At 38.9% G+C, this 17,717-nt stretch overlaps 2 protein-coding genes across 2 annotated transcripts in view; one reads left to right on the top strand and one right to left on the bottom strand.

The window, feature by feature from the left end:
- Positions 1-16,141, top strand: part of LOC134672272 (ran-binding protein 9) — a 79,221-nt gene extending 63,080 nt beyond the window's left edge. The window contains exons 5-14 of the mRNA XM_063530170.1: positions 186-298; positions 1,309-1,466; positions 2,022-2,109; positions 2,982-3,113; positions 5,708-5,779; positions 8,492-8,690; positions 8,826-8,934; positions 10,043-10,154; positions 10,519-10,683; positions 11,913-16,141. Coding sequence (XP_063386240.1) covers positions 186-298; positions 1,309-1,466; positions 2,022-2,109; positions 2,982-3,113; positions 5,708-5,779; positions 8,492-8,690; positions 8,826-8,934; positions 10,043-10,154; positions 10,519-10,652 — 1,117 coding nt within the window. The 3' untranslated portion in view covers positions 10,653-10,683; positions 11,913-16,141. The remainder of the gene's footprint in view (positions 1-185; positions 299-1,308; positions 1,467-2,021; positions 2,110-2,981; positions 3,114-5,707; positions 5,780-8,491; positions 8,691-8,825; positions 8,935-10,042; positions 10,155-10,518; positions 10,684-11,912) is intronic.
- Positions 1-17,717, bottom strand: part of LOC134672067 (protein VAC14 homolog) — a 443,464-nt gene that overhangs the window by 168,119 nt on the left and 257,628 nt on the right. The window lies entirely within an intron of this gene.

Here is a 17,717-nt window from a genome sequence, read left to right as displayed (position 1 = left end):
GGTCCGTTGGTCGCTATTCCAGAAGGTTTGGGCACTTTCACGATCCTTTTACCAGCGTTTCACCTTGGGTCTCTTGCTGATCACCTGACTAAACTAAGAATTGGTCAACACCTTGTCTTATTAGTACAAAAATTTTGTAATGTATACAGTTCCGTTGATATTTATTGGAGTACTGTGCATTGCAGGATGGTGTCCACATACCTGGTGCACCACGGGTACTGCAGCACCGCCACCGCCTTCTCCCGCGCCACCGGACAACCCATACAAGAAGACATACAGTCTATAAGGAACAGACAGAGTGAGTCACTGATAACATGACAGGCTGACGACGTGAACAGGAATACGAGGGACAATGTCTCTCGTCAGCTTGTGTATACAGCGTGTTTTCTTTAACAGGAGCAATAAATTAAACTGTACCATTTGTTCAGCAACTTTTGAAAATAACTCATGTTTTGATTTTTATTACACTTTAAAGTTTATTCTAAGACGCAATGTATTGCAAATTTTGTTATGTTAAAAGCGTGACAAGTAACGTCAAACACACTGATGTCAGCGTACATTGAAGACAATATTTATTTTGTATGAAAAAGAGGGGGTCTAAGGATTCATAATTTTTGAAAGTTTGAGGAGTACAGCCTTTAGTTTAATTTATTGCTCCTGTTACAGGAAGCACCCTGTATGTTGTATAGAAATAGGTAATTCCAACTTGTCTGACAAGAAGATATGATTCTAAAATTCTGGTCTGGATTTAAACGTTACGGCCATGCCAAGGTCAACATTCCATAAAATTTTACTCCTTTTTATTTTGTTTTGGGTTTTGAGGCTACAATTTCCGAAAATGACCGTTTTGGATTCTGAAATACTTGACCGCCGTTTTTTTTTCTAAAATTCTTCCTTAGTTCAATCAAAAATCTAGACAATCAAAATTACGCTTTAAATTTCTGCCCTTTGTACGAACGTTAGATTTTATTGCCTATCATGGTGTATTCGTTTGTACAGTGGCGTTCAAAACTGTATGGATAGATGTCGACCGTAATGCCTTAATAAATTTAATAATACATATGTGACGTTCCATGGAAAAAGGTACCTTATGGCGGCTGGCGCTTACGTCGCATAGCGCCGCAATAATATTGGAGGGGCGTTAATAATAGCGTAAGCGCCAACCGCCATAAGGTACCTTTACTTATGGGACGTCACATATTAAGGTTGAAACATCTCCATGCACTTTTGAAGGCCAGTGTACTTGTGCTGCAGCTTATTGATAATGAGCATAATAAAATGAAACCATTCGTGTATCGTGTGTTACAGAAGTATCGAAGTTAGTGTTATCGGGTCGCATCGGCGAGGCGGTGGAGCTGACTCGGAGGCTGTACCCGGGGCTCCTAGAGCGGGAGAAGGAGCTGTTATTCCTACTTCAATGTCGGCAGTTCGTCGAGATGGTCAACGGCACGGAGCAGGGGGAGGCTGTTAGTAATATTATCAAATATATAAATATGAAAATGTGAGCCAAAAACGTTACCATGGCGAGTGCTACGTCATGTATGACGTTTCTCTGAGAAAACTATGTGCAAACTTGGTGTGATCAGAGTTTACGTCAACAAAAGAATAGACATTTAAATGCATGCTAATTTGCTAAATTTGTAGATAATCGGTAGAGTGTGTCATTTTCTTAAAATTTTGATATTTCTTATAATACTTCTCAGAAGTTGCCTAATAAGTATTACGTATTTAACATATGATCTGTATTCAAAAAGTTATGTTGTTAGAGAATCGTCATCGTCATCATCATCTCAGCCATAAGACGTCCACTGCTGAACATAGGCCTCCCCCTTATGGGGGGTGAGTGCCATAATCGCCACGCTTGGCAGGCGGGTTGGCGATCGCAGTCGAGTACACCGAATTTAAGGGACGCTGCTGCCCGTCCACCGGTGGTCTTGGACGTAGTTTAAGGACATACCCGGGGTCTCGTATCGGTCCCCGAGAATCGTGTAATGGAGTAAATAACCTGTTTGTTGTTCCAGGGCTGTGCGGCGGCGGAGAACGGCGCCAGCAACGGCGTGGCCACCTCCGTCATCTCGCACACCAGCCGCGCGCCCAAACACACCAACGGTCACTATCGCTGTTTTTACTTTTCTAATTAGACCTTAGAGGATATAACCAACGGAGACGCCATGTCTATAATTTTCGGTACAAAATAGTCTGCCGTTTTTTGCGGGGGAGGGGCACATCAAATGTGTACGTAACGTAAACATAGCCCTGTCAGATAACCGTCAGTCCATACATGTGGTTGACAGTCGTTGACCATTGGCCGCCTATTTTCGACAGAGGGGAACGCCTGTTAATGACCACTCCGTTGGTTATATTCTCTAAGAATTAGACCATCTTGTTTTATATTCTCTGAATCTTCTTTTGGTTTTCTGCTGACGACAACATAAATTTTGTGCAGACCAGCTAAGAGCCAACAGGAGTGGTCATTTCTCCATACAAACGTACTCGACTGTTTCCTCCGCGGTCTTTGTAACTAGAGCAATGACTTTTTCAACACAGATTAATATTGTCAATATCTGTGTTGGACCGTTTTGATTTTTTTGATATTTTTTTTAAGGCACTAGAGCCCTTCAAAAATGGCCAAAATGGCCTAATTGACTATGCCCCAATGAGAGGCAATGGGAGAAGTGGTATTCAAAACTGATATCTATTAGCCAAAAAAGCAAAACGGTCCGACACAGATAATTTCATAATCGTTTAAATTTCCTATGGCTACGATTGGTTAAGTTTTGGAGGAGGAAACAGTCGAGTACGAAACCTCGATTTATGAGATTTTTACGCAGGATTTTTCGCCTAAGCTGCAATTGTCCCTTGTCGACGGATATATTCACCTCAAAATTGAGAACGGGCTCAGCTTCTGTTTCACCTTAAATCATACCCATAGTTTACCTGTACTAAATATTGTCGAAATGACATAGCGTGACATATTCCAGGTGTGTCGGAGGGCGGGTCGCGGTCCGGGTCCGGGTCCGGGTCGGGGTCGGGGTCGGGGTCGGGCAAGGACTCGGACGTGGAGATGTCGCCGGAGCCCGACCACAAGCACGACGCCAACGGCGCGCCGCACGGTACGTGGCTAGGGCACACCACCAACACTACTGATACTGACCTCACTGTCCCGTGTGTCCTTAGGTCTATTTTCAAGTTACATTTCTTTACCATATATGTAAAATAGGTAAAATTTACCTCTCTAAGTGTAAAATCAAGAAATGTCTAAAAAACTAAGGTGTCCGGTGCACAAATATGTTTGACGCGGCGATGACAAACAAGCACTTCGTGCAAAAGAAAATTTACTACAATTATTGTCTAATATGGAAAAGGAACAAATACCATGAACTGTAGAATAAGTGATACCTAAAACAAAGTATGTGTATGTTGGGATCGAAATGGTCCAACCGGCCCAAAATTGGGAGTGATGTAGAGGGTTTCAAAATTTATTATATCTATAAACAGTACACTATACACATAAACAGTTGAAATATTATTTTATACTAGTAATATTAATTATAATGATTTTATTATAAACAATGTATTACTAATGTGTACATTATTATTTGTATGTAATTCCGCATTTGATTTCCAATTATGAATTATTTGCACACCACCCCATCCATACATATAATTTTGTTAGAATCATACAATAACATTCGACATTATTTATTTTATTATTTGCTAGTTGCTTTGTGTTTTACCCGAACGTTACAATAAAGTGGATATCAAATCAATAATAACTAACCACGTTTATATATGATGAAGGCCAACATATTATTATTGTATGCCACAATTGTTTTATATGTTTTATCATCTTATAATTTATTTATTTTATTTTTAACAGAATATTGAACTTAAAATGCAGCTCGCTGCTCAAATTGATTGGAAAATAAAATCCAAAAACCGCGACTTTGGTACAAAAGTCCTTATTTATAGTAAAGAAATTATTAATGGTAGAAAAGATATGAAGTTGAAAAATCATGCTTTCGAGTTTGACTGCTGAAGTAAATAGCGCTGTGCGGCGCCATATATGCCTTGTGGTAACTGAATTGTCGAACTTTTGACTGCCAGTGTTACCACATAGTGTACATGCAAGGAATTACATTTCTATTCCACTTCGTTCCTTGTCATTGTCACAGTAACAATCAGGTCAATTTGAACGTACGCTGTTATCAGAATGACATCTAACTAATATCATTCTGTTTTCGTGCATTTCGCTCGTACTTGTCCATACATTAAAAATTATGATGCCAGTGTACGTTCGAATTGGCCAAAATAATATATGAGGTGAGATCCCTAGCGGCTTTCATATTGATTGCCACTGTGACAAGATACGAAGTAGCATACAAATTAAAATTCTTGTCTGTATGGAGTTTTCCAGTGACATTTACTATAGTTCGTTTTTTTTAGCATTAGAAACATCTTGACATGTCTATTAGTTGAAAAACGCTTTTTAAAAGTCAGTAACTATTAATTATGAAAGCAAAAGAATACAAAATGATCGTATTAGATTCATAATTGTAACATATTTGCCGTGACTTATTTTTAAAACGTGTTTTTCAATTAAAAGACACATCAAGATTGTTTAACTTTTTTCTAATGCTAAAAATAACGAACTATATGTCAAATTCGATTCAGGAATTTTCGTTCAACTGAATACCTCTTCTACTATTAATAACTCTGTGTCGGATAGTGTTGAGTTGGCATGGTTTAGTTGAAGTCCCGGCTTCGTGGCACCGCATTAGAGCATCTCATCGCACCTAGTCGCATGCTATTTATTTACGCTGTCGGATCATCGCTTGCTCGCTAATCTGCGTATATTTTCGGTACAAGATGTTGGTTTCTTAACATATTCTAAATCTTAGTCATCAGTTTCTCTGATAACCTATTTTTTTTTCAACAATCTCTATCCAACAATATTTAAATCTTAGGAGACGGATTCCTGTTTTATCCATCCCAAAGAATCCTTCATTAATAAATCTGTTTATTATCTTTTGATTTACAGTTTTATGTTATTCGTCCAATCCAAATATATTATCCACAATAATATATTGAGAAAAGAACGTTTCGTATCGGAAACCTATACGCAGTGCTTACTTCCTACTCCTACAGCACGAGGTTTTGACCCACTGATGTGACAACTTGACATATACATTATTTGATGCTGTATAAATGTCAATATGTGACAATATGTGGGGTCTTAGGAAAATGTACGTCAGCCGCCGCACGAGAAGACAACCCGTTCCCCGTGACCCGGGTTAATAGTAGTTGGGCCATATTTAATTAATAGCATCGCATTGTAAAAGTAATTTAAATTATTCTCAACAAATAACTTGGAAATTGGTACAAAAGCCGGAAAGGAGGATAGGCCGTTTGTTGTATAAGATTGTATCAAAAAATTTTACTTATGTATATTATAAGGATCGCACATAAACTGTAGGAGTAACACTCTCAAGAGTGCTAAAGCTTTTGTTTTGTCAGTGTTAAAGCTTTCAAAGGTGGCAGACTCTCCAACGAGCATAGTCTCATTATAGTGCAACCTCCCTCCAGTGCCATTGGCCGCTATCTACTATTTAACTAGACGAGTGTAGAGTGTAGTGAGGGGTCGTGTTCCCCGTGCGGCGGCGGCGGGCGGGGGGAGCGGCGCGGGTGACGGGCTGTTGGGTTGTAGGTGCGGAGCCGGTCAAGGGCATGCCCGGCGTCACGGCCAGCGTGCACCAGCTCATGCCGGACTTCCACAAGGGTTGGTATCGACGACGACGTCACGGCCGAGGTCACCTGATCACCCCTCTCATGTCTGAGCAATCCTTGAACAGTGCGACCGTTCGTCGGATATTTCAAATGTCGAATATTTGTGACCAAATGTCGAATATTTGTGACCAAATGTCGAATTTTTGTGACTGAATGTCGAATATTAAAAGATAAATTGTCGATTATGTTACTCAGTGTCTAATAATATGAAATCTCGTTAAATGATTTGTAATTTAGTGTTGAATGTTTACGCGATATTTTTAAATATTTGGGACTAATCTTCTAATACCTGGTCTAACCCGCGAGTATTTTGAGAATTTGCGGCACATTTTAGATGTTGGTTTGGAATTTACACTGTAAATTTGACGAACAGTCGCATGAGTATTGTGAGTGCATACATGTGCATTTATGACGATGAGCATGATCACGTGACTGCGTCCGTCACGGAACGGCCGTTCGGTGTGTTGGTGGGCTCGCTTCAATCTCATCATCCTAATGGACGTCGGCCATTCCTTGACTTATACATATATCATCATATTTAACTTGCTATACTGGCACAGTTAATTAATCATTAGTAAACCTTATTGCAAAGATATAAGGTCTACTATTGTGCAATTAATCTTGTTGTTAAAACAAGTCAATAATGTGAGATGTTTGTAAGACAAGGAATTTGAAATATTAATCTTCATTATCTTTAAATACCTGTTTCCTTCCTGATTGAAAACCCCTTTAAATGTATCAATAACAATTATATTAACATATAAATCTTTTGTGTTTTTATTATTCGTCACTAACTGACTTTAAATTATTATTCTTTTTATTCGAGCACTAACTTTAAACTTCTTCTTAATCTTCCATACGAGTTTATTTTCTTTTTTTCTCGGTTTTAATACTAAAGTCATCGTTTTGTTTAACTTCCTTCTTATTAATATTAATAACCCCTAACTGCTCTCTTTCTCATATTTCAATCTATCTACCCTTCTCTATCTCCCCATATTCCAAATATCATATCACTACTTTCGTCCATCGTAAACCGTAAGTATTCGTAGCTTGGAAACAGTAAGTAAGTACTGTAGTTAAGTTCTAGTTTTGAAACCAGTTGTAACTTATTTGCTTTGAATATGTTTTTGTACTGTAGCTATGTGTCAGTTGAGACTTGGTTTGCATGGTTTCGGAATAAAACAAGTAATTTCTATAGAATACAAAAGTATTCTGATTTTCCTGTGATGTGTCCATATAACACGAAGTTGGTATCGAGACCGTAATAATTCTTCCATCAATCTATACTATACTTATGTGATAAAAATGCGCTTTTTCTGATACATTGCATCCTCCTTGTACTGACACAATGGTCAATTGGTCACAATATTTGATGATAATTGCTGATTTTATTGGTGCAAGTTATATACAAGTGTTACCGTCAATTTACCAATGTCAAATCGCTATGAACACGGGTATATCGTTTGAAACTTTGCTGTTTATCATGACATTATTGAAAAAAAAAATCTGAACGATTTGATCAATAGCAACATTGTAATACTCTAAAAATGTTGTATGGGTGAATTATTATCGATACTTACTCAGTATTCATTGTCGACTAAACTAACATCGATATGAGCATGCAACAAGGTACGTCTCGCATGCCGATATGCTTTATATCTATCTACGTATACATGTAAATGTAGTATCGTATGTATGACTCCTACAGTATCATCATATTATTGGTCTCGGGGCTCAAGTGCATGGGTGTGACGGCCGACCATCCGATCCACTGGTTTTCTTGCACAGTTTCACAAACGTCTATTAGAACTAATGTATTTAAGAGTTGCTATTACATTATGAAAAGAAAGTGGCAGCAGATTTTGTTGGCATTGGATATAATGAACGTTTGTAGAGACACAAGACTGGGTTTTGTAACATTCTTTAGTGAAAATGTATAAATGGCTGAACTTTAGCGGAACCTTGATAACCACACCAAACGTAAGAGAGGTTACCAGTCACATTTTCACGCGGGAAACCTAGTACCGATTACTGGGCTTAATCAGTGTTCTAAACGAACCCCCAACCTTGCATCGTTTGTGATTAATGTTATATCTCTGAATATGGAATTCATTTCAAGACCATAAGTGACCATATAAATATGCATATTTATGGACATTGTGGCATAAAAGCTCTTAGGTCCAAGGAAGATTCCAAGCTTAGTTGCATTATGATTAGAATTGAATTTTACCAACTATCAACACTTTAGTGGTCTTTAGACGCTCATGTATTTATTTAGGCTTACAGAAATGCTTATACATTAACTTACTCAGACGCTAAGACTTTCCAAACGATTGACCTTCTAAAGACAAGTTTTTTATCTCCATTAATTCACGAACTCATTTCAATTTCGTCTCAAGTTAATATTTTGAGGCCATATTTTTCTTTTTAAATCGGAGAAAGACCCAGCTTTCTAGCCATTATTTTATTTGAGGATGTTAATCTCAATTTCAAGCAGTATAATATCGCAATACTTATATTAGTTTTAAATAGCCAGCATATAAGTGATTTATGGATTGATGGCAAAATATGTTACGCTTTATCACAATTGATTTATTGTGAAGAAATGAAGCCAATACCTTAATATAGGGGTAACAAACTGCGTCATTCTCCGATATCACTGTCCAAACCTTCTCGACATGTTGTAACATGATGCCGTGTGCAGACGCAGAGGGTTGCGGCAACCGCGCCTCCGTGGAGAGGATGCTCGCGTTCGGGCGCGAGCTGTACGCGGCCAGCCAGAAGCTGAGCCAGGACAACTACCACAAAGCCATGCTGGAGGTATGTACATACCCCCCTCCCCGTGGAGAGGATGCTCGCGTTCGGGCGCGAGCTGTACGCGGCCAGCCAGAAGCTGAGCCAGGATAACTACCACAAAGCTATGCTGGAGGTATGTACATACCCCCCTCCCCGTGGAGAGGATGCTCGCGTTCGGGCGCGAGCTGTACGCGGCCAGCCAGAAGCTGAGCCAGGACAACTACCACAAAGCCATGCTGGAGGTATGTACATACCCCCCTCCCCGTGGAGAGGATGCTCGCGTTCGGGCGCGAGCTGTACGCGGCCAGCCAGAAGCTGAGCCAGGACAACTACCACAAAGCCATGCTGGAGGTATGTACCAACTACCAACGGTCTAACACAAAGAAACTGGCCATGGATAAAATGTTTTATCCACGGATAATTTTCCTCCTCTTAGGGGTCATCCATTAATTACGTCACACGTTTGGGGAGGGGGGAGACACAAACTTTGTGACGTCACTTTAACTTCATCAGTAACCGAAAATTTATTTAAATTATTTAGTTCGCTGTACATTTAAATAACAAATTTTTAAAACGAAAATAGTTTTTAATCGTTTAATTTTCTTTCCTAAGCAGTTTTGGGTTATAAAATTACTAATATTTATATCGTCAAAAATATTAATAATACTTAGGTACTTACTTAATTCGATTTGGCGATTTCATAGAAAAAATGTGACGTCACACTAGCCCCCTAGGTTTGCCAAATGTGACCAAGTGTGACAAGGGGGGGGGGAGGGGTCAAAAAACCTAGAAATTGGTGTGACGTAATTAATGGATGACCCCTTAGCGCGGTTCCATCCTGAAGGAATCCGGGATCTGCTTTTTGCAACTGTTTCGAAAGACGCACTTTTTGGTCTTTTTGAATGACCAATATCCTAATCAAATTTGGCGAATATTTATAAACCGTTGTTCGGTGTAGGTTCCATTCATTTTTTGGTCACAATTACGCTACGTCTTACGTAGGCGAACAACGCGCGAACGCGGCGCGGCGCGGCGCGGCGAAATCAATCCTTTGATGCCCATAGAAGTGTCCTACGTAAGCGATCTCGTTGCGAACGCGGTGCGGCGCGATTTGCACGCGAATGTCAGGCGGCGCGGCGCGGCGGCGGCCGCTTTCGCCGCGCCGCGCCGCGCCGCGTTCGCGCGTTGTTCGCCTACGTAAGACGTAGCGTTATAAAGTCGAATTTAGTAATGTGACGAATTGTTGCATATTGTGACCAATTGTCGAATATTGTGTCCATTTGACCAATATTTAGATAAACAATCGGCTCTGTTGTCGAACAGTAAATATTTTGACAAATTGGATATAAAGTTCAATTTTTATTGAATATTTTGATGTATTAAATGTGGTGATGATGAATTTAATCGAAAGCGATTTATTTATGAAGCGTAATTTTAAATATATTTTCATATATTCCAGGACGCGTTCAGTTTATTGGCGTATAGTAATCCATGGGACAGCCCCGTGGGCTGGCAGCTCCAGCCCGTCAGGCGCGAGGCGGTGTGCGAGGCGCTCAACTCTGCCATATTAGGTATACTATAATACGAGTATTTATAACTATTATAATAGGTAATTAGTTGTAATGTAAAATATGTTTTTCTGCGGCATACTCGCGACGTAAGCGAAGCGAATTGTCAAAAAAAAATCACGTTCATGTCATCCTGGAAGAATTTTCTAGTGATTCGTTATTTTCCGCTCGGTCGCTCAATCCACCGACCGCTTAAATGAGTCGCCGTACGCCTACCGCCCGCACCGCGCCCGTGCATCGTGCCTCCCCGTCGCCCCCGTACCGCGCAGGCGAGGACTCATTAAGGCGGTCGGTCTATATAGTGGAGGTTTTGATATTTGTACTTTTGTGGAAGAATTCGATGAGGAAATGCTCATGTTATGTCCAGAATCAATGGGCATGCAGTGGACGTCGCCGGTGGAGGCGTGCGTGTCGCACTCTCGGGCGCTGCTGCGGCGCATGTCGCGCGCCGGGCTGGGCGCGTGCGCCTTCGCCGACCTGCCCGCGCTGCTGCGCCGCTGACTGTACACACCCGCGCTCGCTCCCCGGCCAGGTATGCCGCGTGTGCTGACTGTACCCCCCGGGTATATAGCGTGCCCGCTGCTGCGGCGCATGTGGCCGACCTGCCCGCTAAACTGCACACGGGGCTCGCGTCTCCCCGTAATTTTTTTCTACTCGTCGACTGTTCTTGAATTAAGATTTCATATACCAAACTGCAATTGGGTATTTTTAATGTGTGGCCTCCCAACTCAACTATAATATTAATTACGATACGGTTTAGTCAACTATAATGAAATTGACCAATCACAGCGTCGCTCGTGAATCTAATTTAGAATCTTGAGCGCAGTAAGGGATTCAAAAGCGCACGAGATGTAAATAACTTTGATCTCGTGTAGTAGACAAAAAAGAGGGACAGAGATAATAAAACCCAAGAATATCGAACTTGTATTAGACCCCGCATGTTAAAAATGACATTTGACTATAAAGGTCACTTGAATGACATTTTGAGTGAGACAAAATGACTCAGTGAGCAAAATCGCATTTTGCTCACTGTTTTTAAGAAGCAAAGTACCCTTGTTCGAGCTGCTGAGGTGAAAAATTTTGTGTTTCACTCGGGGGTAAATTTTGTTTAACCCTCGTGCTTTGAAACCCTCGAAACGCTCAAAATTCCATTTTTCGAACCACTCGCTACAAGGGGGCAAAGTTATTGTTTAACCACTCGTATTAATATTGATACCCGAGCAAGCGAAAGATTCCAAAATTGAACCACGAGCGTAGCGAGTGGTTCGAAAAATGGAATCTTGAGCGTTGCGAGGGTTTCAAAGCACGAGGGTTAAACAAAATTTGCCCCGGAGTGTAACACAAAATTTTTCACCACACCAACCCGAAGCAAATATTAAATGTAAAATATCAAACAAAATCAAAAAATGTTATTAAATATTTATCATCCAAAATCATCATTTAAAAGTCAATCCTACCAGCAAACATAAGAAAACAACTCAAAATTAGCATTTGATTACTTTGCCTCACATGTGAATAAAATGCAACTTTGCTATCAGTTTTTGAAGTGCAAAGTAAGCCTTTCCGAGCTGGTGTGGTGAAAATAAACTATTGTTGACTCGTAGAAAAAGTATTGTATACATTAGTGATAATCAAGTTTTTCAATCTCGTACCTCACTGTACTCGACTGAAAAGATTTCTATTATATCACGATTGTATAAAGTACCTACTATTAAATCTCTAACTAACACATTTCACACCTAAACATATTTTCGTTTTCAGGTACCAGGCGGCGCCTCCGTGCCCGCGGTCCACCCGCGTCCTCTCGTCGGTAGAGGGCGTTAGCGCCGCGAGGAACGAGCCAGTGTTTAATAACCTATCTATTCTATAAATGCCTATAACTATAACTTTTCACATGTACCACCTATTGGTTTGGTTGTTAGAAGTAGGGTTTTATCGGAGGATGCAAAATGCTCAATAACTGCATATTGTGTTCAAGTTGTTAAACACTGGACCGTTCCGATATAACGCCGACGTTATGTTCGATTGCATAATGAAGTAGAAGCAACACAGTTTGTAAACAAGGCCTATTCCCATTGTTCCCCGCCCTGCAGTCTCTATTGTTCCCATTGGAGATTAACTGGTGGTATCAATGGGAATAGGCCTTAAAGATTAACAATATGATAAAAAATAGCCAAAAGGATTATTTTGAGAAAATACATTTAAAAAAAGCTGCATTTTGATAGAAAAGTTCTGTAGTTTGGTAAAAGAAAGATGGTTTTGAACTGACAATAAAATTATTATGGCCCATAAATTATGGCCCGTAATTATTAAGGAAACATTACATAGCTCTTTTTAGCCATCTCATTACTCATTATCACAACATACTTTCATCAGAGAGAAAAACAAACAAGGAAGGAGGCGCAAAACAGATTTATGAAAGTGAAAGCTAAAATTGCTTTACTTAATGTGTGTGTGTATGTCAGAAAAACAAGATTTTTTGTTGTTGTAATAAAAAACTACATACTTTCAATCTGTACAGTCGTCATCACATATATTGGAGCGGCCAAGGTGCACAAAAATATCTAAACATGCTCTGTAACGTCTTTATAATAGACGTTTAGTTCAGATATTTGTGACACCTTGACCGCTCCGATATAACTGATAATGACTGTACAATCTGCGACCTATGAAAAGCAGTAAATTGAATATGAATAGAACTGTATTTGTTCTGCAATGTTAAACAAAAACTATTACTTCAATATGCAATCCGAGGCGTGGACAGTGACGTGCGGGGGAAAAGAAGCCGAGTGACTTTGTATATAAAGATCAATTTACCTTAACGAATTAACGCACACTCAATGCCTTAAGTGACGTGTGAAGTGAACAAGTGAGTGAAGGAGTTTACGAGTACGAGTGATCGTTGTGGTTTATTTTTAAATAATGACTGCGCTGGTTACGGTGGATCTAGAATTGGTGATCTGTGACATATTTTAACATATTTTATATTAATAGCTGGTACAAAAGTCAATGCATGTAATAATTTATTTTATCGGGTAAACGGTAACTTTTCGATGTCAATGTTATTGATAGAAAAATTGGATATCGTACATATTGACATCCGAAGAAGCGGTACTCTTTGCCTGAGAACCCATAGAATTATTTCAATGTGAAAAAGCTGTACTATTTTTCATTATAGTGTTGATTTTAGTACCAGCAGCTTAATTGCTTCAAAGACTTGCTGTAAGGGTAGATTCAAGTGTGAAATGAAATATTTTTGAATTATTCTAACAGCAGCTCTTAGTAGGCTATAAATCATACAAGTTCCCAGATTACATATTCTAGATTCACCAGCAACCTCCTTGTAATAATAAATAATTGCGTTGGTCCATATTGTTGGTTCGTCAATCAGTTTTTGTATAAGTTTTATGCGTAGGTGTAGACCGGCGAGCGCCGGTCGCAGTTCCCGGTCGCACAACGCTGCAGTCACATTTACTACTTAATCAGCATTTCTATAGAGAACTAAAGAAATATAAATCAGTTGTCTAAAAATCATTTTTGATACAATCTCTTATTGCTGACTGCACTTGTCTTTTAACAGGCACTTAACCAGACAGTTGTCTCAAATCCAAACACAATTAGTTTGCGTTGTTTTACCACAGAGTTCCTAAGGCCATGTTCTGTGTCCATCGAATCAGGCCTATAACCGCGAACATCGAAGTTCGCAAATTGCGGGCATTTTTCTCTGTCACTCTAATTACGCCTTCATTGGAGTAAAAGAGAAAGATCCCCGCAATTTGCGAATTTCGGTTTTCGCGGTAGCCCCTCAGCTCGATGTTACCACAATATCGGTGTCACCCAACTTACATAAAGTGTCATTCTATGGAACTAAATAAACCGCCATATTGAAATCATCATGCAGTGACTTCAATATGGCGGTTTGTTTACATAGTTAGCAAGTTCCATCGAATGACACTGTTAAGTCTGCTGTAATGCTGTCTGTTAAGACAGCATTAGAAGTTGCCAAGCGGGCGAGGTGTTCAAAATAATCTTGACACGCTCTTATACTCTTAACAATAAAGTCGCATCAAGATCATTTTTAACACCACCGCCTAGCAACTTCTGCTGCTTACATGTTAAGTTTCAAAATAGTGAAGGGGTTAAAATAAATTTAAGGGAGGAATACAATAGTACATATAACTTAGTTTACCATAGTCAGTTTTTGTTTGTAATATAATATTAGCACCAATGTGAGACTGCATGCGTTGTGCGTCCGGCTGTACGTGCATAGTGTATAGATATATCTAACAAGAGAAGGACAGAGCGTAGAGTAAAGCAGCGATAGAGCGGGCGGGGCCTCACGTCGATCAAATAGTCACGCGTTTTCTTCATTTATACATCATTTGGCTATGTCAATGTAAATTAACACCAAAATATAAGACTAAAATACATTAAAATCAATATCACTGGCGCTTCTAACGCTTAATTTCAATTTGTATCAACTGATGTATGTAAAAGTATGTTTTTTATGTATGATAAATGCGGAAGGCATGACCATGGCTTATTTCATACATATTTTGTGATATGCGTGATTTTAAATTTGACGGTCGTATCTCTGTCAACGAATACCTATGTAATGTGTTCATAACGTAGCGCTAGTTAATAATTAAAACAAATGTGTAATCATACTTTCACTGGGTTTGTTTATTTGTATACATTTTTTATGAAACCCAGCATAGCTAAATATATTAACAGTAACCTTTTGAACGTCAATGATATCTAAAGTGGTAGTAAGCTATCATATCTAGGTTGTTAGTCTCTACATTTGTACAAACTAAGCTTACACACTTTTGTATCTTCTCAATTTGCAATAAAATATATGAATTTTCTAAGCGTCGTTCAATTGGTTATATAAGAATATATTATTATTCAAACTTAAAGGAATCGCTTTATTACCTTAAGTCAGACGCGGGCCTCGCCAGGATTAACATAGTTATATGATACGCCAGAGTCCTGCGTGTATATGCTTAGTATAGTGCTGCCCTCGCTCCGCGCAATGTTCGCAGGCGCATGGTTTCCCGATGTACCGAGGGGGCTATTCCGCTCTGCGTGGACACGTCGCGGGGCTATTCCGAGGGTGGCGGCGGCGACGCGCTGCACGGATCGAAACCAGCAATAAATTGGGGCGTTTTTAGAAAGGGTTACTTTTTAGCCTTTTGGAAATGTTATGTTATACTTCGAAATATTCGTATATTTCGTTTGTAATCGTAATTTACGTTCTTTAAAAGCTATTATACATATTGGAGAGGACAGAAATATGTTAGTAATCAATGTAATTCTCTGCGGGGGAGTCGTATGCCGAAGTTATAACGACAAACATTTGCCAATACATCATAGTTGCCAAGAAAAATGAGAAAAAAATAATATATGTAGTTCTACTGTTCTAATTTTGGCAGTATAGTAGAGATATAATTGCTAGTTCAAATATATTTGCAATTAATTGTACTTATAGTTATAGAATTATATTACTACCAGTATTTATCGTCTCTAGTGGATGATTATCATATCATATGGTATTAACCTTTTGAACGCCAAACGGCACATCCATTTGCCGTGCCGCTGACGCCACGGGGGTAAAATTTAGTTTTGTGAATAAATAATGCCAACCTAAAAGTGGGGTGTTTTTCGGTATATAATCATCAAAAAACGATCGACGTCAAAACTTAATTTATATTTTTTTCCAATTATAAGTAAATAACAATAACATAACATTTCCAAACATAAAATAAAATAAAACCTATCTCTAAAAACGCCCTCTAGCTTTGTGTGTAAACCTTTGTAAGTATAACGAAGCTTCATGTATATATGGGCGTGTTGTATGTACTGTACGCTTGTCGTGTCGTGTCGTGCCGTGCCGTGCGACGCGCCGCCGCCGGGACTGTAAATGATCCACAATATTGTTCTTATATTGTATTGTTTTCTTTTTTAATAATATATTGTGTTTAAACGGCGTTGCAGCATTTTATTTACCCCTGAATTCTCAACATTATAATCAATAATTATTATGTTAGGGACCCTTATGCACCCTAATAGGTGGAATACCAATTCCACCTATCCAATTTCTTTGTCCAATGTGTGATTTGCGTCTCAGATTTTGCCTAATGAGAGAGTGAGATGGAATGCACATTGGACCAAGATATAGGACAGATGGAATACCACCTCTATAGTACAGTCATTATAGATTTTGACCCGTGAATAATTAGTTCTTGGAGTTTTTTTTCGTAGGTCCCTCGGGGGGGTCACTGGGAGTGTAAATTCAAAAAGTAGGCTGAATCAGGCTCCTGCGTATATTCGAAAAATGTTTTTTTTTCCAAAAAAACGGTTTTTCTTCTATAACTCGGCCATTTTTGATTTTACAGTAAAACCGTAAGGACATAAATTGTAGGAAATTTGATTCTCTACAAGTTAGTCCAGTCATTATATCCAAAAAACCGACCCTTCCCGTGAATAATCAGTTCTTGGATTTTTTTTCGTACGTCCCTCGGGGGAATCACTGGGAGTGTAAATTCAAAAAGTAGACTGAATCAGGGTCCTGTGTATATTCGAAAAATGGTTTTTCTTGAATAACTCGGTCATTTTTGATTTTACAGTAAAACCTTGAGGACAAAAATTTTAGAAAATTTGATTCTCTACAAGTTTGGTCCTCACAATTTTTCTTCTAGGATCGATATTTTGGAAATAAAATTTGAAAAAAGCGACAAATTCAAAATATTTTCAACATCTCGTTTATTTTCAACTTTACGACATAAATGAAGAGGACTAAACTTGTAGAGAATCAAATTCTGAACAATTTTGGTCCCCACCTTCTTTCCCCCAAAATCGATATTTTAGAAATTAAACCTGAAAACGCGACAAATTCAAAATATTATCATTATCTCCTATGTTCCACGCTTTACGGCATAAATGAAGGGAAACAAAGTTGTAGAGAATCAAATTCTGAACAATTTTTGTCCTCACGGTTTTACTGTAAAATCAAAAATGACCGAGTTATTCAAGAAAACCCGTTTTTCGAATATACACAGGACCCTGATTCAGTCTACTTTTTGAGTTTACACTCCCAGTGATTCCCCCGAGGGACGTACGAAAAAAAATCCAAGAACTGATTATTCACGGGAAGGGACGGTTTTTTGGATATAATGACTGGACTAACTTGTAGAGAATCAAATTTCCTACAATTTTTGTCCTTACGGTTTTACTGTAAAATCAAAAATGGCCGGGTTATTGAAGATAAACCGTTTTTTTTGGAAAAAAAACCATTTTTCGAATATACGCAGGAGCCTGATTCAGCCTACTTTTTGAATTTATACTCCCAGTGACCCCCCCGAGGGACCTACGAAAAAAAACTCCAAGAACTAATTATTCACGGGTAGGGTCGGTTTTTTGGATATAATGACTGTACTACTAGGTATATCTGATAACGTGATAACATCTACAGATGCCAAACAAGTCATTTTCAAAATTTTCTAACGGTTACGTGATTTTAAAAACATGACTAAGACTTTCCTAAAGTTAGACTAAGAAAAGTCT

The sequence above is a fragment of the Cydia fagiglandana genome, chromosome 16 (genome assembly GCF_963556715.1).
Source record: "Cydia fagiglandana chromosome 16, ilCydFagi1.1, whole genome shotgun sequence".
NCBI classification, from domain to species: Eukaryota; Metazoa; Arthropoda; class Insecta; order Lepidoptera; family Tortricidae; genus Cydia; species Cydia fagiglandana.
This window is presented reverse-complemented; position numbering and strand designations above follow the sequence as displayed.